General features: G+C 47.3%; 1 protein-coding gene across 1 annotated transcript in view; it reads left to right on the top strand.

The window, feature by feature from the left end:
• The window catches only part of LOC143962236 (E3 ubiquitin-protein ligase DCST1-like), a 46,927-nt gene extending 21,632 nt beyond the window's left edge, over nucleotides 1-25,295 (top strand). Inside the window, exon 16 of the mRNA XM_077471565.1 lies at nucleotides 25,167-25,295. Coding sequence (XP_077327691.1) covers nucleotides 25,167-25,295 — 129 coding nt within the window. The remainder of the gene's footprint in view (nucleotides 1-25,166) is intronic.
• The last annotated feature ends 254 nt before the right edge of the window (nucleotides 25,296-25,549 follow it).

The raw sequence follows: 25,549 nt of genomic DNA, 5'->3' as shown, positions 1-25,549 counted from the left end.
AGGTCAGCAATTGCAGCCTGCATAACTTTTTCAGAACTGGTTTAATGGGGCAACTTGTTTTCTAAGATCTTCGGGGCACTAAGATCATATGTCAGCAGGAATTTCAGACAGATGTAGCGATTGACTTAATTTCATGGTGCACCTAGGTTATGCATTGCTAAGTTTTAGCAATACATGGTTATAGGTAAAAAGATTTCAATTTGCCCTTCCATGGCAAAACAACAGGGCATCCAGGACCCCTTATAGCTAACTTGCCTTTGCTCTCTTGTAACTTCTTCCTCCTTTTTAAACCTATTCTTAAAGCTGAATTTCATGTATAGATATTTTTGCATACTTACAATGGTTCAGCATGAACCAATGGAAGTATGCTTGTTCCATACCTGCCCGATTCCTGGGGAAGCAGAGAATCACTTTAGTTGTCACCTATTTAGTAGTCACCTATTCACCTAGTTATACCTATTTTCTTGAAAATGAAAGAAAGAACCGATTGTTTGATTGTGATTTTGTTTCCTTTCTTTTAGCGGAAGACCATAATGGGCGCTTTCACCTATTCTTTGAGTAAGTGGATGGCAAGGTTCATCAGAAGACGCTGCATAGTGTGTGATCGAAGTGAGACGAAGAAATCAGTTGTGTGTCCAACACCGGATTGTGAAACCGTCTACTGCCGTATGTGCTGGAGGGACATGAGAAAAATATGCTTTGCATGCAAACCACATGATGATTTCATTCTAGGTCCTGACTACAGTGACAGCGAGTAGGGCAGTGACTAGAGTGGAATGTCTTTTGACACTTCCTGGGATTATCTCAAACTCCAAAAAAGGAAAAAACCTACATGGGATTTTAAGACCCTGTGTGCCATCAGGGGGAACATATAGGAACACCGTGGGATGAGGACTAATGGTCGCCGTGGGGTGAAGACAGAGGAACACATGGGATGAGGACGGAGGGACGCCGTGGGGTGAGGACAGAGGAACACATGGGATGAGGACGGAGGGACCCCGTTTAAAGGGGAAGAGGGATACCATGGGAAGGGGAAAAAAGGCTGCCATGGGATAAATACAGAGGGATGCCGTGGGAGGGGGACAGAGAGGGATGCCGTGGGAAGAAGACAGAGGGACACTGTGGGAAGAGGACAAAAGCATGCCATGGGAAGAGGACAGAGGGACACTTGAGGGTAGGGGTGGAGGAGTGATTTGCGACTCCAGCGCTGTAGGAGGTGATTTCACCACCACAGTTAAAAAAAGAGCATATATGCATGGGGGCAGGGGCGGAGGAGCGATTTGCTCCTAACATTAGGGGAGGATTGCCCCCATGCTTAGACATATTCTTTAGGCACAGATTGAGTTGTCAAATATGGCAGCAGGTGGGGGGAGGGGGGTGGGGCAGACAAGCAGAGCTTCCCTTTTTGGGTGGAGCTCTGCTTTAACTGCAGAGAGGAAACAGAAAATAGCATATATGCCAAAGCATGGGGACAGGGGCGGAGGAGCGATTTGCTCCTAACATTAGGGGAGGATTGCCCCCATGCTTAGACATATTCTTTAGGCACAGATTGAGTTTTAAAATATGGCAGCAGGTGGGGGGGGGGGGTGGGGCAGACAAGCAGAGCTTCCCTTTTTGGTTGGAGCTCTGCTTTAACTGCAGAGAGGAAACAGAAAATAGCATATATGCCAAAGCATGGGGACAGGGGCGGAGGAGCGATTTGCTCCTAACATTAGGGGAGGATTGCCCCCATGCTTAGACATATTCTTTAGGCACAGATTGAGTTTTAAAATATGGCAGCAGGTGGGGGGGTGGGGCAGACAAGCAGAGCTTCCCTTTTTGGTTGGAGCTCTGCTTTAACTGCAGAGAGGAAACAGAAAATAGCATATATGCCAAAGCATGGGGACAGGGGCGGAGGAGCAATTTGCTCCTAACATTAGGGGAGGATTGCCCCCATGCTTCGACATACAGTATATTCTTTAGGCACAGATTGAGTTGTCAAATATGGCAGCAGGTGGGGGGAGGGGGGGCAGACAAGCAGAGCTTCCCTTTTTGTGTGGAGTTCTGCTTTAACTGCAGACAGGAAACAGAAAATAGCATATATGCCAAAGCATGGGGACAGGGGCGGAGGAGCAATTTGCTCCTAACATTAGGGGAGGATTGCCCCCATGCTTAGACATATTCTTTAGGCACAGATTGAGTTTGAAAATATGGCAGCAGGTGGGGGAGGGGGCAGACAAGCAGAGCTTCCCTTTTTGGGTGGAGCTCTGCTTTAACTGCAGACAGGAAACAGAAAATAGAATATATGCCAAAGCATGGGGACAGGGGCGGAGGAGAGATTTGCTCCTAACATTAGGGGAGGATTGCCCCATGCTTTGACATACAGTATATTCTTTAGGCACAGATTGAGTTGTCAAATGTGGCAGAAGGGGGGGGGGGGGACAGACAAGCAGAGCTTCCCTTTTTGGGTGGAGCTCTGCTTTAACTGCAGACAGGAAACAGGAAGCTTTATAATGCAGAGAAAAGACAGAGTATACTGTAATGTTACTTTGTTTTATTGTTAACCATCATTTGCTTAGCAGGTACGCCATTCAGCTGCAGCACTGATCAATTTATCTTGATAGCAACAGCGTTTGCTCCCATGATACGTAAATCAGCGACTCCATCGCTGTAGGAGGTGATTTCACCACCATAGTTAAAAAAAAGAGCAAATATATGCCAAAGCATGGGGGCAGGGGTGGAGGAGCGATTTGCTCCTAACATTAGGGGACGATTGCCCCCATGCTTCAGCATATATTTTTTTAGGCACAGATTGCGTTAAAAATGTTTTATTTTTACTATGTTTTATTGTATTTGCTTTGCAGGTATGGTATGTCTTACTGTTATCCTGTTACTTTGTTTTATTGTTAGCCATCATTTGCTTAGAAGGTACACCATTCAGCTGCAGCACTGATTTATTTATCTCACAGCAACAACGTTTATTCCATGTTACATAAATCAGCAACTCCAGCGCTGTGGGAGGTGATTTCACCACCACAGTTAAAAAAAGAGCATATATGCTGAAGCATGGGGGCAGCAGGGGTGGAGGAGCGATTTGCTTCTTTTGCGGGAGGATGCCCCCATGCTTCGGCATATATTTTTTAGGCACAGATTGCATTGAAAAATGTTTTTTATTTTTACTATGTTTTATTGTATTTGCTTTGCAGGTATGGTATGTCTTAGCCCTTGTACACACGGTCGGGGAGTCCGACGGAATGTGTCCGATCGGACCGTTTTGTCGGATATTCCATCTGTGTGTGGTCTACATCGGACTGTTTCCGTCGGAATATCCGACGGACCAAGTTTTCCAACTTGTTGGTAACATTTTCGGACAAAATGCTCCGATCGGACATACTCCGATCATGTGTAGAGAATTCCGATCGGACAATGTGCCACGCATGCTCAGATCAAATTCCTACACCAAAGCTATTGGCTACTAGCGTGAACGTAGTCCCATCGTAACGAAATAACGTAATCACGTCGGATTTTCCGCCAACTTTGTCCGACCGTGTGTATGCAACAGTTTCGGACAAAATCCGATGGATTTGGTTGTCAGAATCTCTGACCGTGTGTACAAGGGCTTACTGTTATACTGTAATGTTACCTTGTTTTATTGTTAGCATATAATAGCATATATGCCAAAGCATGGGGACAGGGGCGGAGGAGCGATTTGCTCCTAACATTAGGGGAGGATTGCCCCCATGCTTAGACATATTCTTTAGGCACAGATTGAGTTTGAAAATATGGCAGCAGGTGGGGGAGGGGGCAGACAAGCAGAGCTTCCCTTTTTGGGTGGAGCTCTGCTTTAACTGCAGACAGGAAACAGAAAATAGAATATATGCCAAAGCATGGGGACAGGGGCGGAGGAGAGATTTGCTCCTAACATTAGGGGAGGTTTGCCCCCATGCTTCGACATACAGTATATTCTTTAGGCACAGATTGAGTTGTCAAATGTGGCAGAAGGGGGGGGGGGGGCAGACAAGCAGAGCTTCCCTTTTTGGGTGGAGCTCTGCTTTAACTGCAGACAGGAAACAGGAAGCTTTATAATGCAGAGAAAAGACATAGAGTATACTGTAATGTTACTTTGTTTTATTGTTAGCCATCATTTGCTTAGAAGGTACACCATTCAGCTGCAGCACTGATTTATTTATCTCACAGCAACAACGTTTATTCCATGTTACATAAATCAGCAACTCCAGCGCTGTGGGAGGTGATTTCACCACCACAGTTAAAAAAAGAGCATATATGCTGAAGCATGGGGGCAGCAGGGGTGGAGGAGCGATTTGCTTCTTTTGCGGGAGGATGCCCCCGTGCTTCGGCATATATTTTTTAGGCACAGATTGCATTGAAAAATGTTTTTCATTTTTACTATGTTTTATTGTATTTGCTTTGCAGGTATGGTATGTCTTAGCCCTTGTACACACGGTCGGGAGTCCGACGGAATGTGTCCGATCGGACCGTTTTGTCGGATATTCCATCTGTGTGTGGTCTACATCGGACTGTTTCCGTCGGAATATCCGACGGACCAAGTTTTCCAACTTGTTGGTAAAATTTTCGGACAAAATGCTCCGATCGGACATACTCCGATCATGTGTAGAGAATTCCGATCGGACAATGTGCCACGCATGCTTAGATCAAATTCCTACACCAAAGCTATTGGCTACTAGCGTGAACGTAGTCCCATCGTAACGAAATAACGTAATCACGTCGGATTTTCCGCCAACTTTGTCCGACCGTGTGTATGCAACAGTTTCGGACAAAATCCGTCGGACAAAATGCGATGGATTTGGTTGTCGGAATCTCCGACCGTGTGTACAAGGGCTTACTGTTATACTGTAATGTTACCTTGTTTTATTGTTAGCCATCATTTGCTGAGCAGGTATGCCATTCAGCTGCCGTACTGATTTATTTATCTTGACAGCAACAGCGTTTGCTCTCATGATATGTAAATCAGCGACTCCAGCGCTGTAGGAGGTGATTTCACCACCACAGTTAAAAAAAAGAACATATATGCCAAAGCATGGGGGCAGGGGTGGAGGAGCGATGTGCTCCTACCTTTTGGGGAGGATGCCCCCATGCTTCGGCATATATATATTTTAGGCACAGATTGCGTTAAAAAATGTTTAATTTTTACTATGTTTTATTGTATTTGCTTTGCAGGTATGGTATGTCTTACTGTTATGCTGTAATGTTACTTTGTTTTATAGTTAACGATCATTTGCTTAGCAGGTACGCCATTCAGCTGCAGCACTGATTTATTTATCTTGACAGCAACAGCATTTGCTCCCATGATACGTAAATCAGCGACTCCAGCACTGTAGGAGGTGATTTCACCGCCACAGTTGTAAGAGGTGATTTCACCCCCACCCCCAAAACAAAGTGGGCAGACAAGCAGAGCTTCCCTTTTTGCTTTAACTGCAGACAGGTAACTTTATAATGCAGAGAAAAGACATAACGTTTAACCATAGATGCAGCTACTAATAAATACTGCCATCTACTGGCTGATGTAGTTGTTGCACAACATTCATAAACAATGTATTCCAACAAGGTCAGTGAGATTGACTTACTATGGTCATGTGCACATATTAGGCCAATGATGTCATGAGAATCCCCACACCTTTTGTGTACATCAGCTGCTAGGCAGGAAATCTTCTGCTCACAGCCCACTGAGTGCAATGACAGCTAACGTCCTGGGTCAACTGAACTTGGGTTCAAACCAAACTCAAGCTCATCCCTAATTGTAATGTGGATATGCTAGGCACAATATAATGTTTCCAGATTTTCCAAGGTCATTCTCTTTCTATCAGTGAAAGTTTCCTTATTCTGTTTCCTATGAGCCATGTTAGCTCACTGTAGTCAAGACTAAGAGTGGCAGAAACAGAGGGCTATGTTTGCTTGCCAATCTCTTCCAGTAATGTTATTAATAAATTAATGTGGAATGCACATCCACTCGTTCACATAATTTCACAAACTATGGATGGTGTGAAATTTAACAGCTTTTAGCACAGAGAGAAAGTGGCAGTGCTCCTTCCATTCTGTGAATGTAGCTGAAATTATTGAGATGTAATGGATGGAATAAATCTCCGTCATGTTACATCGGGTATGCGGCCAGCGGGGGGGGGCTCACCCCCCCCGGCCAGTCGCAGCCATCGGATTTGATCAGGAACCGATCGATCCCCAGGCCCAGGCCAATGATATCTGGCCTGGACTTGGTGAAGGGTCCTGAAGAATGAGATCCTTTCCCCGTCATGTAACTATAAACACTGACAGGGGAAGTGATGTCATCTCTCCTCGCGTCGGTCTTTTCCGTTCCAGACCGAGGAGAGATCACATCTAAAAGTGAATTGCACAACAATACACTGACACCAGGTAACTCAGGCACACAATTCACCCTCCTAGTTCACCCCTTCACCACCTGTCACTGCGTCACCCAGTACAGCAATCAGATTTTTTTTGGATCGTTGTACTGGTGTCAGTGTTAGGGTAATTAGTCTTAGACACAGATGGGTCTAGGGACCCCCCTAACCCCCCATAAAGGTTTAACCCCTTTATTATTCCCTTTCACCTGTGATCACAGTATAAGTGTCACAGGTGACGCAGTTTAGCTATATATTTTTTTAGAGCGTCAGGACACCTGCCATATTTTACCCAATAAAGGGTTTAACCCCATGACATTGGCATCACTAACGTAGGTAAACAAAGTGTCAGAAACGGCTTTGTCTTCAAGTGGTTAGAAGAGTGGGTGATGTGTGACATAAGCTTCTAAATGTTGTGCAGAAAATGCCAGGACAGTTCAAAACCCCCCCAAATTACCCCTTTTTGGAAAGTAGACACCCCAAGCTATTTGCTGATAGGCATGTTGAGTCCATGGAATATTTTATATTTTGTCACAAGGTTTGGAAAATTACACTTTTTTTGCGCAAAGTTGTAACTAAAGGATATATTGTTCAAACATGGCATGGTTATATGTGGAATTACACCCCAAAATGCATTCTGCTGCTTCTCCTGGGTACACCAATGTGGTGCCTATATTTAAAAAGGGAACAAAGTCTTTACCAAGTAATTATAGACCCGTTAGTTTAACTTCTATAGTTGGGAAGATACTGGAGGGATTAATAAAAGACCACATAGACGAGTTCTTACAGGAAAAAAATATTTTAAGCAACAGACAGCATGGATTCATGAAAGACAGGAGTTGTCATACAAACCTGATTTCTTTTTATGAGGAGGTAAGTAAAACCTTGGACAGAGGGGTGGCGGTGGACGTGATATGCTTGGATTTTGCAAAAGCGTTTGACACAGTTCCCCACACACGGCTAATGTGTAAGGTAAAGTCTACAGACTTGGAAATATCAGTTTCTAAATGGATAGAAAACTGGCTAAAAGACAGAATTCAGAGAGTAGTGATTAATGATTCTTACTCTGAATGGTGTAAGGTTATCAGTGGTGTACCCCAAGGTTCAGTGTTGGGACCCTTACTTTTTAATATCTTTATAAATGATATTGGGTCTGGGATCAAAAGTAACATTTCCGTCTTTGCAGATGACACCAAGCTATGCAGTGGAATAACATCCTTACAGGATGTCTCCAATTTACAAGCCGACCTCAATGCTCTGTCTAATTGGGCGACTGTGGCAGATGAGGTTTAATGTTGAGAAATGTAAAGTAATGCACTTGGGGGCTAAGAATATGCATGCATCATAGATGCTAGGGGGAGTACAACTGGGGGAAGCTCAATAATAGCATGCAATGCCAAGCTGCAGTTTCCAAAGCGAGCAAAGTCCTTTCCTGTATTAAGAGAGGTATGTACTCCAGAGAGAGAGAGATATAATTTTGCCCCTGTTCAAATCATTAGTAAGACCTCATCTGGAATATGCAGTTCAGTTTTGGGCACCAGTTCTCAAAAAGGATATCAGGGAACTGGAGAAAGTGCAGACAAGGGCAACCAAACTGATAAGAGGCATGGAGGAACTCGGCTATGAGGAAAGTTTAGAGGTAGAGAATTTATTCACTCTTGATAAGAGGAGATTAAGGGGGGATATGATCAACATGTACAAATATATAAGGGGTCCATATAGTGAACTTGGTGTCGAGTTATTCACTTTACAGTGAACAAAGAGGACAAGGGGGCACCCTTTACGTCTAGAGGAAAAGATATTTCATCTCCAAATACGGAAAGGTTTTTTCACAGTAAGAGCTGTGAAAATGTTGAATAAACTCCCTGCAGAGGTGGTTCTGGCCAGCTCAGTGGATTGCTTTAAGAAAGGCCTGGATTATTTCCTAAGTGTACATAATATAACTTGGTACTAACATTTATAGGTAAAGTTGATCCGGGGAAAATCCGATTGCCTCTCGGGGGATCAGGAAGGAATTTTTTCCCCTGCTTTAGCAAATTGGATCATGCTCTGCTGGGGTTTTTTGCCTTCCTCTGGATCAACTTTGGGTATAGAATTGGGTATATGAGCTGGTATGATATTATTATTATTATTATTAATAATAATAAAAAATATATATATGTGTATATATATATATATATATATATGTGTATATGTATGTATGTGTGTGTGTGTATACATGTGTATGTGTATATATGTAAGAAGGCCAGTGTGGTGGCCTGAATTTATGGGAGGAGCCCGGAGGGTATTTAACCAGCCCGCTCGCCTGTGGTCTTTGTCGGTTTCCGGTGCGCGGCACTACGTCACTAGGCCGACGGCTCGTGTTTCGTTTCCATTCGGACAAAACGTCTCTCTCGTGGTTTTCTTTCCCGTTCGTTTGTACAACGTCGCCGGCTCTGTACAATGTCGCCAGCTCGACTGCCGCAGGTAAGGGTCTCGATTGACCTTCCTGTACTATTTTTAGTGTCGTTAGAACCTGAAATATCGAATCGTTCGTTATGATACCGGTTGTTATCACTCAATACGCTCCAATTTCGCAACGCCCTTCATTTCACGGGCGTCATTTCGGTAGATATTGCTGGTAGGAAAAATTGCACTGTTTTAGTACTTGTTATAGTCTCGTTACCGTGTTCCACAGTCAAAATCGTTGCCAGTCGCGTCTCACGGCACAACGACTCCTACCTCTGCCATGGCTGGCTCACGTAGGTCATTTCATCATTTCACTCATTTTTGTTACGCACGGCGCTCCGATTCGAATCCAGTCGCATCCGCTAAATGCGCAGATTCATTCCGGTATGCCCCTAACTGCTTGGCCACATTTCAGTACATGCTCCAGAGCTCGTTTCGTGGCTAATCGATCGGGTCTCTGTCATGGGAATTCATTTCACTGTCACCTAGTACGTTCGAATCGAAACCAGTCGCAGTTCTCGAACGCACAGGTTCGATCGACGTGTCCCAGTTACGTTGGCCTCATTTCGGTACATGCTCCAGAGCTCGTTCGTGGCTAATCGATCGGGTCTCTGTCATGGGAATCATTTCACTGTCACCTAGTACGTTCGAGTCGAAACCAGTCACATTTCTCAAGAAAACGCACAGGTTCGATCGACGTGTCCCAGTTACGTTGGCCTCATTTCGGTACATGCTCCAGAGCTCGCTCGTGGCTAATCGATCGGGTCTCTGGCATGGGAATCATTTCACTGTCACCTAGTACGTTCGAGTCGAAACCAGTCGCATTTCTCAGGAAAACGCACAGGTTCGATCGACGTGTCCCAGTTGTGTTGGCCTCATTTCGGTACATGCTCCAGAGCCCGCTCGTTGCTAAACAATCGGGTCTCTGTCATGGGATCATTTCACTGTCACATATCACGTTCCGATACGAATCCAGTCGCGTCTACGATGCGCCAATTCGTCCCGGCGTGCCCCAGGTATTTTCGGCCTCATTTCTGTACATGCTCCGGAGTCCCGTTCGTTGTCAGTCGCAATCGTGGCACGACCGATTCGGGCCTCTGTCATGGCATACTTTTGTCACTCATTTCACTGTCACTTACCGCGCTCCGATTCGAATCTAGTCGCATCTGTGATGCACCGATTCGTTTCGGTGTGCCCCAGTTGGTTACGGCCTCATTTCAGTACATGCTCCAGAGTCAGGATTCATTGTTGGTTGCAGGTTTCGGTTCTCTGATTCATGACTCTGTCATGGGAAATCAATTTCACTGTCACGTAGGACGTCCGATACGAGTCCAGTCGCATCTACGACGCACCGATTCGTCCCGGCGCCCCAGGTATTTCAGCCACATTCCAGTACTTGCTTTACAGCATGCATGATTAACGGATAGTCGCAACAGCGGCACGACCGACTCATGCCTCTGTCATGGCAATCAAATAAATTTCACCGCCACGTACCGCGCTCCGTTTCGAATCCAGTTGCATACATGCACCGATTCGTTACGGTGTGCCCCAGTGCTTTAGCCTCATTTCAGTGCATGCTCCAGAGTCCGGTTCATCATCAGTCACAGTCACGGCATGACCGGCTTATGCCTCTGTCATAACAGCTTTTCATTAAATGGACCGTAGTATACAGTGCCCCGTTTCGAGTCGGTCGCATCTGACATGCAAACACATCCCCAGGCACAGACTTCTGGCAATCGTTGCAAGCACGCATTCAAGCATAGACTTCTTGCAATCTTTGCATACACGCATCCAAGCATGGACGCACACAACCGTAGACTTCTTGCGATCGTTGCAAAACACGCATCCAGGCATAGACTTCTAGCAATCGTTGCAAGCACGCATCCTAGCATAGACCTCTTGCAATCGTTGCTAGTACGCAGTCAAGCATGGACGTCTTGCAGTTGGTGCGGGTACGCATACAGGCCTGGACTTCTCGCAAGCGTTGCAAGCTCGCATTCAAGTGTAGACTTCTTGCAACCGTTGCGAGCACGCATTCAGGCATGGACGTCGTACAGTCGTTGCAAGTTCGCATACAAGCGTAGACTTTTGCAATCGTTGCAAGCACGAATCCAAGCATAGACTTCTTGCAAATCATTGCAAGCACGCATCAAGCATAATCTTCGTGCAATCGTTGCGAGCACGCATTCAAGCATGGAAGTCTGGCAGTCGTTGCAAGCACGCATACAAGAATAGACTTCTTGCAATCATTGCAAACACGCATCCATGCGTAGACTTCTTGCAGTCATTGCAAGCATGCATCCAAGCGTAGACTTCTTGCAATCGTTGCAGGCACGCATCCAAACATAGACTTCTTGCAATCATTGCAAGCACACATTCAGGCATAGACCTCTGGCAAATCATTGCTAGCACGCATTCGAGCATAAGACCTCTTGCAATCATTGCGAGCAGATGTCCAGGCACAAACTTGTTGCAATCATTGCTAGCAGGCAGTTCCGGCTGGCTCAATGGATTGCTTTGGGAAAAACCTGGATACCTTCCTAAATGTACATTGTAACGGGGTACTTATTTTATAGGTAAAGTTGATCCAGGGAAAATCCGATTGCCTCTCGGGGGATCAGGAAGGAATTTTTTCCCTGCTGTAGCAAATTGGGCCATGCTCTGCTGGGGTTTTTTGCCTTCCTCTGGATCAGCTGTGGGTGTAGAATTGGGTGTGTCGGGTTGTGCGATATTTAATTGTTTGATTTGTGGTTAGGACTGGATGGACTTCTGTCTTTTCCGACCTGGCTACCCATGTATCTTACCATAACTTCTTGCAATCGTTGCAGGCACGCATCCTGGCATAACTCCTTGAAATCATTGCAGGCACGCATCCTGGCATAACTTCTTGCAATCATTGCACACACGCATCCTGGCATAACATCTTGCAATCATGGCAAGCACGCATCCTGGTGTAACTCCTTGCAATCGTTGCAGGCACGCATCCTAGCATAACATCTTGCAATCGTTGCAAGCACGCATCTTGGCATAACATCTTGCAATCGTTGCAAGCACGCACCCAAACACATGTTCAAGCACAACTCCTGCAGTCTTCGCAAAGCACATGCGATAACACGAATTTCTCACAGTCACTATGAACACATTTCCAGTGACAAACTCCCACGCAATTGTCGCAAGCACACGTTTAAACACTACTTTTGCAATCGTGCCAAGGCTCGCGACTTAGCATAACGTCTTGCAATCATTCTTTTGCAAGCACACATTCTCAGTGGCACACAAACTGGCTACACGTCGTTTTCAGCAGCACTTAGCTGGCCACTTGTCTCCTGTGGCTTTTCTTACAAGCCACTCACCGTTTCCTGTCTGTCGGTCTCTCCCTTAGGATAGTTGAGTTCAACTTCCATCCAGCACCTGGATCGTGTTGACACACGCAACTGGCTTCTTCCTGTAACACGCTCAGGCTATACCTAGCCAGCGCTCAGCATTTCTCATCCTTACAGGGCCCGGAGAGCCACCTGTCTTTATGGCTTATACAGCAAGATCCCCACTTCAAGGCATCCAGAGGCATCACCCCTAGCCAACGGAAAACGCTCGCCCATCACAACTGCCATCTTTAGGGACATGAAATCCTCGCATATTCCCCAGTCTAGTCATCCAAGCGGCCATCTACCTGGCCCTTTGTGGTTTTCCATGGCCTAGCCAATTTATTGTTGGTAGCACTGGCAGCCAGGTTCTACACAGACACTACCTGACGAATGTTCAAATCTGCAATACGGGCCATTCCCCAGGATCGTTCTTGATGTCACGCCTCCTAGTCCTCCTCTCACGGACACAGGACCCTTCTTAGATCCTTAATTTAGATGCCGTGGCAATAGCAGACCTGTCAATGTCGGAAGGTTCCTTACTGCATGGATTGATGTATCGGTGTTTAAACCGTCTACGATGCCCCCGTCGCCCCTGGTAGTGACAGATGCCACAGCCTACACAGGCTTCGCGGAAATTTTTGGCCACCACTGGTTTACAGGACCATGGCATCAGGGAGACTCCTAAACCCCGGTTTACCTGGACTTCCTCCCTCTTCAGGCTATACCCGGTCATGACAGCCTCTCGTATCTGGGGTCATGTCAGGACAGGACAGGCTGTGGCTTTCACCACCGACAACTGGGCCGAGGCTCATCTTGTCATTGAAGCCAGGTCTGGACCGCTCTCGGTTGTGTCCTTCCTGCGCAGACTGCTGCAGTTAGCCCGGTGGCACCAGTTTAATGTCCATTGTATGTTCATTCCAGGCCTTCAGCAATCCCGCAGGCCATGTTCTGCATAGTCGTTACTTGGCTCGCTACCAACTTCATTTCATCCTCCTCCTTGCAGTGTCTAAAACCCAGCAATCTGACTCCAGAATGGACGTCCATTTCTATAGAGAAGCAGGGCTTGGTATCAAGTAACCGTACTCGACTACCTACTGTCACTCCTACCGGAACGCGTAGACTCTTGTTCCCTATTGCTGTCGTGCCAACAGTTGTGTACCTGCCAGTTTCCCAAACACATGGGGTTCTTCTACACAGCCTACACCTCGACCCCGGTCCATACCGTGGACACTCTTAGTATTTGAGCACCCTTGGCAGCATGTTGGCGTGGGTCCCAAGTCACGTCATTGAAAGGCTAAGCAGTTGGGACCCTGCCTACCTCGCCCGGTACATTCCCAATCCTCGGGTGGAAATGGCACAAGCGTTCACCAAACTTGCTCAACTAATTAAGCTGAAACTAATAAAACTGCACCCCTACCTGAATGTTTTGCCCCCTTATTTTGGTATACCGACCATCAGACCAGGGCACACTTCAGGTCCATTTCATGTGGTTAATCTTATGGTAAGAGGCTACTTGTTCATATCCGTATCGGCCATAGGGCTTTGACCATAAGTAAGAAGGCCAGTGTGGTGGCCTGAATTTATGGGAGGAGCCCGGAGGGTATTTAACCAGCCCGCTCGCCTGTGGTCTTTGTCGGTTTCCGGTGCGCGGCACCCACCCTCCCTTCCCCTTTTCAGGGCATTTCTCAAATTCATTTCTCTTCACATATATTAATTTCTAATCTAGGGTATGCCCCCTTATTTTGGTATACCGACCATCAGACCAGGGCACACTTCAGGTCCATTTCATGTGGTTAATCTTATGGTAAGAGGCTACTTGTTCATATCCGTATCGGCCATAGGGCTTTGACCATAAATATATATATATATATATATATATATAATATATATATGTATGTGTATATATATGTATGTGTATATGTATATGTGTGTATATATATATATATATATATATATATATATACATACATATATATATATATATATATATATATATATATATATATATATATATATATATTTTTTTTGTGGTTGAACTGGATGGACTCGTGTCTTTTTTCAACCTGACTTACTATGTAACTCTGGCTATATTTTGACTACGTTTACCCTGTTTTCCTTTTTTTGTTATTATTAAACAAATGAGATTTAACTGTACTTCTGTCTCAGTCTGATTCATGGTAAGGAGCAGTGCATTATGGGGCACTCCGCGGTGGGCGAACGTCCCGCGAGCGCCCCATATGTTAGTTTGTTCTACGAACATCGGGCCCATCTCTAATGATGGGTCAATAGGTAAGGGTGGAGGGAGCAGGCAAGCTTCCACATTACTCCCAAGACATTTGAGGGTGCTTGAAACAATAAAGCCACTGGAGATATGTACAGGCACCTCTAAGTGTCTGCACCTTATGCCTGCTAGCAGTTTTTTGTGTTTTAAAACAGAACTCCAGCAATTAGTTTTTTTTGCAAACTTACATTGGTCCAGCTTGGGTGGATATATGTATCCATATTTGATATCCAGGGGGCCATTGGGGCTGCTGAAAATCACTGATGCAGCCCATGCTACAGTGATAGCCATGATTTTCTGGGTTCACCAGTGGTCTCCCCTCTGCACACCGACAACAGGAAGTCACTCAACAATGCTATCATTCAGAGCATGCCCTGTATTTTTTATTTTTTTTTCAAGAATACAATGTGTTCTCTGATTGGATAAGGTGGAGAAGAACGGTGGACGACCTCATGGTCTCCACTTTGCACAGTTAAAGAAAGAAGAAATGGAAAAAAATACAAAACATTCTAAGAATGGCCACAGTACCAGCAAGTGACTCCTTGCGCTTAGTGTGCAGAGGGGAAGCCGCTGGAGCAGCACCCAGAAGATCACAGCTATCGCTGTATGTAGCATCGACTACTACAGTGATTTTCAGCATCCCCATTGGCCCTCCAGATAACCAATATGGAGACTTACGTCGAGCCTTGCTAGATCAATGTAAAGATGCAAAAAAGATCATTCCTGGAGTTACGCATAAGGCTGGGACTGGTGCGAACACAGTCAGTGCAGGCGATTCGCACAAAAATTGCTGGGTAGATCACATGCGGTGACTGTGAGATACAAATTCAACCATACAAACTGGATGTCTGGAATCACATCCCATTCGCACCTAAATGGTGCAGGGCCCTTTTCTTGGTCCGCACTGGAAGCATGACCTGGGTGCGAACACCCATGCAATACGATTCCTGCACCATTTGACAGTTCGCACTGCCATCTGTGAACCGATCTGAGGGGTGTCATTAACTTTCTATTGACACCCGTAGCGGTTCGCAGAGGGCAGTGTGAATTGCCTGTGAGTGACGTGATGTGGGAACCCGCACTAGAATCACGCCGGTCCCTGCATTACATATGTGTGAACCCAGCGTACATTTTTGACTGGGTGTAACATTCCTTATAATGGATAGAGATGAGTTACTAAATCACGATTAAACCCGGATCATATGACTGGGACATATTTTGCAGCTCATACTTTAATTTGCTTATATTTGTTCCATTTCCTACATATAAATCATACAAATAAAGCTTTCACTTTACCGTCTTCTATATAATTCTACTGCAGCTACCAATGAGCACCTGGGCACATGGGATGGGCTGAATAATTATTTCCTACACTCAACATTCTCGCATTGTTATTATGACAATCAGCACCGAAGCCATTATCTTGGTGGCGAGTCACGGCTGCATTGTGCTGTTTGTGATATATTGAGCCATGGACGATGGGCGCACATTTCCGTGCTCCGCTTTTCCACAGAGGGCTTCCAAATGATGAATTGTCCTCATGAAACTGCTCGTCCTATTATTTTATTCTCCTCCAGATACTGTAAATAAGATTTGATAAAGTAATGGGGATTCATTGAACCTGCAGTGTAATAGAATTATCTGGAAATGATGTGTAATCTCAGGAGGAGAGACAACGAAAATGTAAATTGGATTTAGTGAGCAACATGGCCGTTATTCAGCAAAAGTCAGAGCCATCGAATTCGATTCCCTTTCAATTATCGCATGTTTTAGGGTAGGACACAAATTATACATATAACAGGTTCTGACCTGTTTGGGTTTCGCAATAGCCACTTTCCAGGATTTGATTAGCCACCAGCAAAATATGGAGAACTTCAGAGACTGGAGTATTCATTTGTAAAGATGGAAAAAAATGGACTACAATCGTATCCTGTTATCAAAGCATGTTTTTGAACTACAACTATGTCCTCTTAAAAGGGCATTTCCAAGATGCTGCAAGGAAATACTAAACAAAAATGAACATAGCTATATCATATCATCATTGGAGCAATTTACAAAAACTAGAAGAATTAAAATGGGAACAAACGCAAATGTGCAGTAGTCCCGTTTTTGTTTACATCTCCTTATATCCATATATATATATATATATATTTAAATATACATATATGTATATACACATAGTATATCACCAGTAAACTACTGTCATTTTTCATTTATATTAGAAACGCTCATCCTCGATCTTAGCCAGCGCCATAGTAACTGGTCTTCCGCCCACAGTAGCCTTCCCTCTCCATGATCCTGAGCATGCGCAGTAATAGCTGTGTCCAAGCCTCTTTAGAAAACGGAAAGACTATAAGCAAGTATCATGGGATGTCGGGCCTGATGTCAACACTAGAAAATGACGCAGCCCCGGCATAGACCCTGCATTTTTCCGGCAGGGTCTCTGCTTGGCAGAAAAATAGGACATACGGCACATGTGCACCAGGGGCGGATCCAGAGTCTAGTCTCTGGAAGGTCATTGCCAGAAAATAAGTATTTCTGCGGGCAATTTTTCGGGGAAATGGCTGGTGTTGGCGCTTCAGTCATGCTGGCACCATGGTTGTTATGGTGTCAGGATGATTGAAGCGCATTATTTATATTATTACATTGTAATATAAAATGAAATGGTTCAACTCACCATAATGCAGAAAAAGTGGGAGCCCTGAGTGTGTCACTTGCCACCGTTGCCTGCCACCAGATGTGGATTGTCACATCACCTGCCACACATTGCGGATTGTCACTTGCCACGTCACCAGATGCAGATTGTCACTTTCCACATCACCTGCCACACCTTGCGGATTGTCTCTTGCCTGCCAAGGTGGCGTTTTGCTTTGTCCCACCCAGAGTCAGGCAGCAGAGAGATAATGTAATCTCTCTGTTGCCCACGCTGCCTGCACAATGAGGGCGGAAGTTACTGCAGGGCGGGCGTGGGGTGGTGAGAGATGGTGTCATCTCTCTGCTTCCCCGCCCGCCACTCACTGATTTGCCAGCCGCCTACTCACACACTGGGGTGCTCAGTTGACTGCCCGCTCTCTCAGCCGCCGCCCGCCCGTTCACACACCAAGCCACCCGGCAGCCCAGCCCGCCCACGAAGCTGCCGCTCTCTCACCCGCCTAGCCGCCCGTCCACAACTAATTTCTGGGGGGGGGGGCAATTGTCCCGCTGCCCCCCTGGATCCGCCCCCCATGTGGGCATAATGTCATTAGCGAAGTATACAGAGTACACGCTAGGCAAGCAGGTAAGAGGACATTCACATAGCGCAACTAGTTTAGAAACCTGCAATTGTCAATTTAAATAAAAGTCATCGGAATGAATATACAACCACTTTACGTTCATCTGTATTTGAAGTAAATATGAAAGTAATACTACAGGCCCAGATTTTGTTTTTCTTTCTAACTACTTGCCACCCAGCTCATGCACATATACGTTGGCAAAGTGGTTTGTTCCCGCGAAACGCCATACTCATACGTTGATTCATTTAAGAGCCATGGCGTGCCCGCTGCAAGGCGGGGGGGCCCCCTGCCACCACCAATTGCAGACACGAGAGCCAGAACGGGGATTTGTAGGAACAGTGATATGTCTCCTCTACAGTTAGAAACACACATGAGGAAACACACATTTAACCCCTTAATCACCCCCTAGTGATAATCCCTTCCCTGCCAGTGGCATTTACACAATAATCAGTGCAATTTTATAGCACTGATCACTGTATAAATTACAATGGTCCCAAAATCGTAACAAGAGTGTCCGATCTGTCTCCCGCTATGTCGTAGTCCCACAAAAAAAAAAATCGCAGAGCCTCGCTATTACTTTTAAAAAATAATAAAAATGCCATAAATCAATCCCCTGTTTTGTAGATGCTATAACTTTTGCGCAAACCAATCAATATACGCTTATTGCAATTTTTTTTTTTTTTTTACCAAAAAATATGTAGAAGAATGCATATTGGCCTAAACTGATGAAGAAATTTGTTTACATTTTTGGGCATATTTATTATAGCAAAAAGTAAAAAAATATTGTTCTTTTTTTTCAAAATTGTTTATAGTGCAAAAAACAAAAAATGAAGAGGTGATCAAATACCACAAAAAGAAAGCTCTATGTGTGGGAAAAAAAGGACGTCAATTTTGTTTGGGTACAATGTCGCACGACTGTACACTTGTCAGTTAAAGCGACACAGTGCCGTATTGGAAAAAATGGCCCAGTCATTAAGTGGGTAAATCCTTCCGGTCCTTAAGTGGTTAATTTACATGTCATATTTACTTTCTCTGTGCAGTGGCTTTGCACAGAGCAGCCTCAATCCTCCATTTCTCGGGTTCCCTGACGGCACTCCTGGCCCTCTCCCTGCTGAGTGCCCCCATAGCAAACCGCTTGCTATGGGGGCATTCGTGTGTGCCAATCTGTGTGTCTATAAGACACCCAGGTTGATTTACTGAAGGCAAAAAGACTGTGGGGGATATTTACTAAAGGAAAATCCACTTTGCACTGAAAGTGCACTTGGAAATGCAGTCGTTGTAGATCCGAGGGGGATATGCAAGGAAAATAAAAAAAAACAGTATTTTAGCTTGCACATGATTGGATGATAAAATCAGCAGAGCTTCCCCTCATTTCACCTCTACTCCTTAGATTTAGGCCCCTTTCACACGGGGCGGATCAGTAATGATCCGCCCCGTGATGATCCGCTCGCTCAGTGGGGATCGCTCCGTTGTCCCCGCTGAGCCGGCACAGTGTGCAGAGACCGCCCTGTCAGCTCTCCGCTCTCCTCTATGGGGATCGGATGAGCACGGCCCGTCTGTCCGTGTTCATCCGATCCGCTCTGCAGACGGATAGAAAAATAGGATTCTCCTCCGTCTGCAGAATCGGACTGTTGCAGAGGCGGACAATAGCGGGTGTCTGCGGATGTTCATCCCATAGGAATGCATGTATGTCCGTATTTTATCCGCAAACAGATGGATGAAATACGGACATACTGTCCGCATGTGTGAAAGGGGCCTAAGGCCGCGTACACACGCACGGACTGTTTGCCCAACCTTGTTCGTCAAACAGTTTCGGCAAACAGTCCGCTCAAAATTTGCATGAGCGGACTTGCCCACACACGAGCGGACTGTTTCAGCGAACTGTTTGCCAAACAGTTCGCTCAACTTTTGAAATGAACGGACTCGCCCACGTAAGGAGGAGGCAAATCCGCCCATTTCGAGCGCGTGTACAGGTAGGCGGGGCCCGCGAAGGAGACGTTGCGGGCTCCGCCGCCTGGAATGGGCTTAAAGGGGAACCCCAACGCCGAAAAAAATCGGCGTGGGGGTTCCCCCAAAGTCCACACCAGACCCTTGTCTGAGCACGCTACCCGGCCGGCCAGGAAAGGGGGGCGAGCGAGCGCGCCCCCCCTCCTGAGCCGTACCAGGCCGCGTGCCCTCAACATGGGGGGTGCCTTGGGGAAGGGGGGGCCGCGCGGCCCCCCCACCCCAAAGCACCTTGTCCCCATGTTGATGAGGACAAGGGCCTCTTCCCGACAACCCTGGCCGTTGGTTGTCGGGGTCTGCGGGCGGGGGGCTTATCGGAATCCGGGAGCCCCCTTTAAGAAGGGGGCCCCCGGATACCGGCCCCCCACCCTATGTGAATGAGTATGGGGTACAATGTACCCCTACCCATTCACCTGTGAAATAAAGTACAAAAAAAACACAACACAGGGAAAAAATATTTTATTGCACAGCTCCGGGGGTCTTCCGTCTTCGGGGGTCTTCTCGCCGGACTCCTCCGCTATCTGTGTGTAGCTCTTTTGCTAGCGGAGGAGTCCGGCTTTCTTCCTCCCCGCCGCCGGCCTCTTCTCCCGACTTCGGGGGTCTTGTCCCCCTCTTCGGTTCTTCTGCCGGGCCACCGCGCCTTCTTGTAGCTCTTTTGCAGGTGGTGGCCCGGTCTTCCGTCGCCGCTGCCTTCCGTTCTTCTGTCGCCGCCTTCGGTTCTTCTGCCGGGCCACCGCGCCTTCTTGTAGCTCTTTTACAGGCGGTGGCCCGGTCTTCTGTCGTCGCCGCCGCCGCCGCCGCCGCCGCCGCCTTCCGTTCTTGTTCTTCTTCTTGTTCTTCTTCTTCTCCTGGAGATGTTGACTCGACGAGCTCTCCGGCCGGAATGCCAGAGCCGCGCTGTGCGGTCACTTATATAGTGACAATGGGGCGGTGTCACATGGTATATGTCACATGGGTTGGTCACATGGTGACCCCGCCCCCTTACGATATCATAGTCCCCATGTGACATCAACCCATGTGACCAACCCATGTGACATATACCATGTGACACCGCCCCATTGTCACTATATAAGTGACCGCACAGCGCGGCTCTGGCATTCCGGCCGGAGAGCTCGTCGAGTCAACATCTCCAGGAGAAGAAGAAGAAGAACAAGAACGGAAGGCGGCGGTGGCGGCGACGACAGCGGCGACAGAAGACCGGGCCACCGCCTGTAAAAGAGCTACAAGAAGGCGTGGTGGCCCGGCAGAAGAACCGAAGGCGGCGACAGAAGAACGGAAGGCAGCGGCGACAGAAGACCGGCCTCTTCTCCCGACTTCGGGGGTCTTGTCCCCCTCTTCGGTTCTTCTGCCGGGCCACCGCGCCTTCTTGTAGCTCTTTTGCAGGCGGTGGCCCGGCAGAAGAACCGAAGAGGGGGACAAGACCCCCGAAGTCGGGAGAAGAGGCCGGCGGCGGGGAGGAAGAAAGCCGGACTCCTCCGCTAGCAAAAGAGCTACACACAGATAGCGGAGGAGTCCGGCGAGAAGACCCCCGAAGACGGAAGACCCCCGGAGCTGTGCAATAAAATATTTTTTCCCTGTGTTGTGTTTTTTTTTGTACTTTATTTCACAGGTGAATGGGTAGGGGTACATTGTACCCCATACTCATTCACATAGGGTGGGGGGCCGGTATCCGGGGGCCCCCTTCTTAAAGGGGGCTCCCGGATTCCGATAAGTCCCCCGCCCGCAGACCCCGATAACCAACGGCCAGGGTTGTCGGGAAGAGGCCCTTGTCCTCATCAACATGGGGACAAGGTGCTTTGGGGTGGGGGGGCCGCGCGGCCCCCCCTTCCCCAAGGCACCCCCCATGTTGAGGGCACGCGGCCTGGTACGGCTCAGGAGGGGGGGCGCGCTCGCTCGCCCCCCTTTCCTGGCCGGCCGGGTAGCGTGCTCGGACAAGGGTCTGGTGTGGACTTTGGGGGAACCCCCACGCCGATTTTTTTCGGCGTTGGGGTTCCCCTTTAAGCTCATTCCAGGCGGCGGAGCCCGCGACGTCTCCTTCGCGGGCCCCGCCTACCTGTACACGCGCTCGAAATGGGCGGACTTTCCGAGCGGGAACAGTTTGCTCATTTCGAAAGTAGCCTACACACGGGCGGACTGTTCGCTCAAACACAGTTTCAGCGGACAGTTTTTCGGAATTTCCGAAAGACTTTGTCCGTCCAACTGTCCGCTGAAACTGTCCGCTGAAAGCCCACACACGGGCGGACTGTCCGCCCAAACACTGTTCAGCGGACAAGGTTGGGCGAACAGTCCGCCCGTGTGTACGCGGCCTTAGAGTGACTGCACTTTCAGTGCAAAGTGGATTTGCCTTTCGTAAATAACCCTCTGTGCACTTTTCAAAGAATATACAAACATGAGAAAGTAAAATAAAGAACTTTGCAAAGAATACCCAATTATGTGCAAGGAAAATAAAAAAAATAGCACTATTTCTTGCATATGATTGGATGAATGAAGTCAGCAGAGCTTCTTCTCACTTACTAAGCTCTGGAGCAGCTGCTCTTGTAATGTGCATACTCTGTATGCCTTTAGTAAATCTACACCACACAGCATGGCTCAGCCCCACCCTCTGCTCCCACCTCACTGGCTGTGATTGACAGCAGTGGGAGCCAGTTTCTCCCACTGTGGTGTCTCAGCCGATAAAGAGAAAGAAACCTCCTTAAGTATTAGGGTGCTGTGGGGTCAGCAGCACACATAAGGCTTTTTACATTTATGCATAGAATGTGTGAAGGTACAAAAAATCTTCAGCCTTTACAACCAATTTAACTCCTAGCTATTATGCAGAACGTTCTATTCATGTCAGCTTCAGTATTCTGCTGTGCAGGTGTGCTCAGAGTGGAAAAAAGGGGCTCAACGCTCTGAGCCAATCAAGCTTTGTTGCAGCACATATGTGCAGTCCAGACAAGAGCGGAGTGAACCATGAGATAACCCCTTTGGTGTGCTGCTGCACTCTCGTTTTACAGTGGTGGTTGAGGATCTGCCTCTGATGTCTGCCTCAATCACAAACCTGGAATTTTGGTACATTTTACGCAATGAAATAAGTACGAAATACACTATATTAAAAAAAGGTTTTGGGAACGTCTGCCTTTACACGGGCATGAACTTTAATGCAGGGCTTGACAAATTTGCTTAGAATCTAGGAGCCAGCTAAAAAAATTAGGAGCCAGTTATTTTAAATCAGCTACCCAGTGTCCAGAGCTGCATGTTTGGGGCGTTGGGCAATAAGAATTGCTCACGCTTAGTGGCAAGTAAAAAAAAAAAAAAAAAGGCTTTTCTCTGGCCGATGCCGATATTTCGAAATCGGGGAGGCCGATATATGTTGCAGATTTTTGCGGTCGATTTTTTATTTTTCCTTCATCTAAGCAAATCTAGGGTGGAGAGCTGGGGAGAAGGTTATTGTTTAGGGTGGAAAGGTGGGGTGCAGCATATCAATGTCCATCAGTGCCACCTCATTAGTGCCCACCAGTTCAGCCTGTCAGTGTCCATCAGTGCAGCCCATCAGTGCCCACCAGTGCAGCCTATCAGTATCCATTAGTGCCCACCAGTGCAGCCTGTCCGTGCAACCTCATCAGTACCCACCAGTGCAGCCTGTCCGTGCAACCTCATCAGTACCCACCAGTGCAGCCCATCAGTGCCCACCAGTGGAGCCTATCAATGTCCATTAGTGCCCATCAGTGCAGCCCATCAGAGCCCATCATTGTTACCTCATTAGTACCCACCAGTGTAGCCTGTCAGTGCAACCTCATCAGTACCCATCAGTGGCATCTTATCAGTGTCCATCAGTACCACCTCATTAGTGCCCACCAGTGCCACCTAACTAGTGCCCACCAGTGCAGCCTATCAGTGTCCATCAGAGCCACCTCATCAGTACCCAACAGTGCATCACATAAGAACTAACCAGTGCACCACATCAGTGCCACCTCATCAGTGCCCATCAGTACAGCCTAATAATGACATTCACTGCCACCTCATCAGTGCCCACCAGCGGTGAGCTCCTGTCTCCGTTCCGTCCCCTCGCCAAAGACAGCTCCATCTGTCCCCTGATGTGCTGTGCTCCGGACTACAAACCCCAGAATGCAGCGCGGCCGGTAACAGCCAATCGGCGGCCGCCGCTGCTGACTTCCTCCACTGGAGTAAGTGCAAGACGTGCTCATAACAGCACCACCCACCAGAGGGCGCTGGTTCGCACAAGAGGTGCGTGTATTTGCTCCAGCAGGCCACAAAGCCGCAGCCTCAATTATCGGGCAGCTCGACTGTAGTCACCCGCAGCGAGGGGGGCCACATGGGAGGAATGCCGACCACTGCTGCAGTGTAACCCAGGCGCCAGGATGCAATTTTCAGTCGCCATTGCGACCTGGCGCCTGGGTTTTGTCGAGCCCTGCTTTAATGGCATCCCGGTCTTAGTCTGTAGGGTTCAATATTGAGTTGGATCACCCTTTGTAGCTATAACACAAGGTTTAGGAGTGTGCCTATAGGAATGTTTGACCATTCTTTCAGAAGCGCATTTGTGAGATCAGGCACTGATGTTGGAGAGAAGGCCTGGCTGGCAGTCTGCATTCAAATTCCTCCCAAAGGTCTTCTATCGGGTTGAGATCAGGACTCTGTGCAGGACAGTCAAGTTTCTCCACCCCAAACTCGCTCATCCATGTCTTTATGGACCTTGCTTTGTGCACAAATCATTTGGTGGAGGGGGGCATTATGGTGCAGGGTTGTTTTTCAGGGGTTGAGCTTGACCCTTTAGTTCCAGTGAAGGGAACTCTTAAGGCGACAGGCATAAGACATTTTGGACATGTAGCGGTACCCCCGTAGGGGCTGCGAGTGTGGTTATAGCAATCCACCAATCACCCAAAAGACAATAAATAAACAGTCCGTTGTTCCGTTTTCTTGCTTTTATTTATAGGATAAACTTGGAGAGATATGAGGGATGAAATGCCCATGAAGATTTCAAAAGAATAGGTTATCTATCATCCATGGCCTTGGCCTTGTTAAAGGATTTGCCCTGTAGAGTCCTCACTGCAGACTATTGCTCCTTCTGTTATCTATCCGACTGAAGATTTACTACCCATGGCTTCCAGTTAAATATATATGAATATGAATCACTCTGAATAATTCCCCTGTATTAGACTGATGTGGTATTCGTGCTAAAAATCTGAGAGCCAAAGGCCTGTCCCGCCTATCTTCCATGGCTCAGTGAACTAACCAGCCCCACAGTCTCTGAAAGTTACTGCAAACGTGAACCTGGCACATGATAGACGACAGACTATTGCTCCAGCCCGTCCACTTCTGTCCATACTCTGCTCTCCGGCCACAAAGTATACTAAGCTACTCTCTCTCTAGCACTTCTACTCCTTCACCTTTTGTATCAAAGTCCTGTGTTCCCTGGTCACAGAAACCCGATAAGCTGATCTACTTCCGCCACTATACTTCTACTTCCTCTACTTCCTTTACAGTCAAGCCCAGTGTTCCCCGGTCACAGAAACTTGATGCGCTCCACAGAGATGAAGATCCTTATCTTTAGCTCCTACCCTGCGGCTCCTCCATCCCTCCTCGATGCACAGCACATCCCTGCATGGCGATGCCCGGTACAGCACGCCATGCTGTCTTTCCTGTAGTCCAGAACTCCTCCCTGTAAACATGCAACCCCAGCTTATATGGGAAGCCTGCCCCCTGCCAATGCAAATTAATGATTGGTCAGAGCTCCCCACATGAACTGCCTGCCATTCAGATCTCAAGTCCCGCCTCCTTTCCAGAACAATTCCACTGAAAGCAGGA

Source organism: Lithobates pipiens, unplaced genomic scaffold (assembly GCF_037356315.1).
Source record: "Lithobates pipiens isolate NorthernLeopardFrog02 unplaced genomic scaffold, aLitPip1_a1.2 Scaffold_8, whole genome shotgun sequence".
In the NCBI taxonomy this organism is placed as follows: domain Eukaryota; kingdom Metazoa; phylum Chordata; class Amphibia; order Anura; family Ranidae; genus Lithobates; species Lithobates pipiens.
This window is presented reverse-complemented; position numbering and strand designations above follow the sequence as displayed.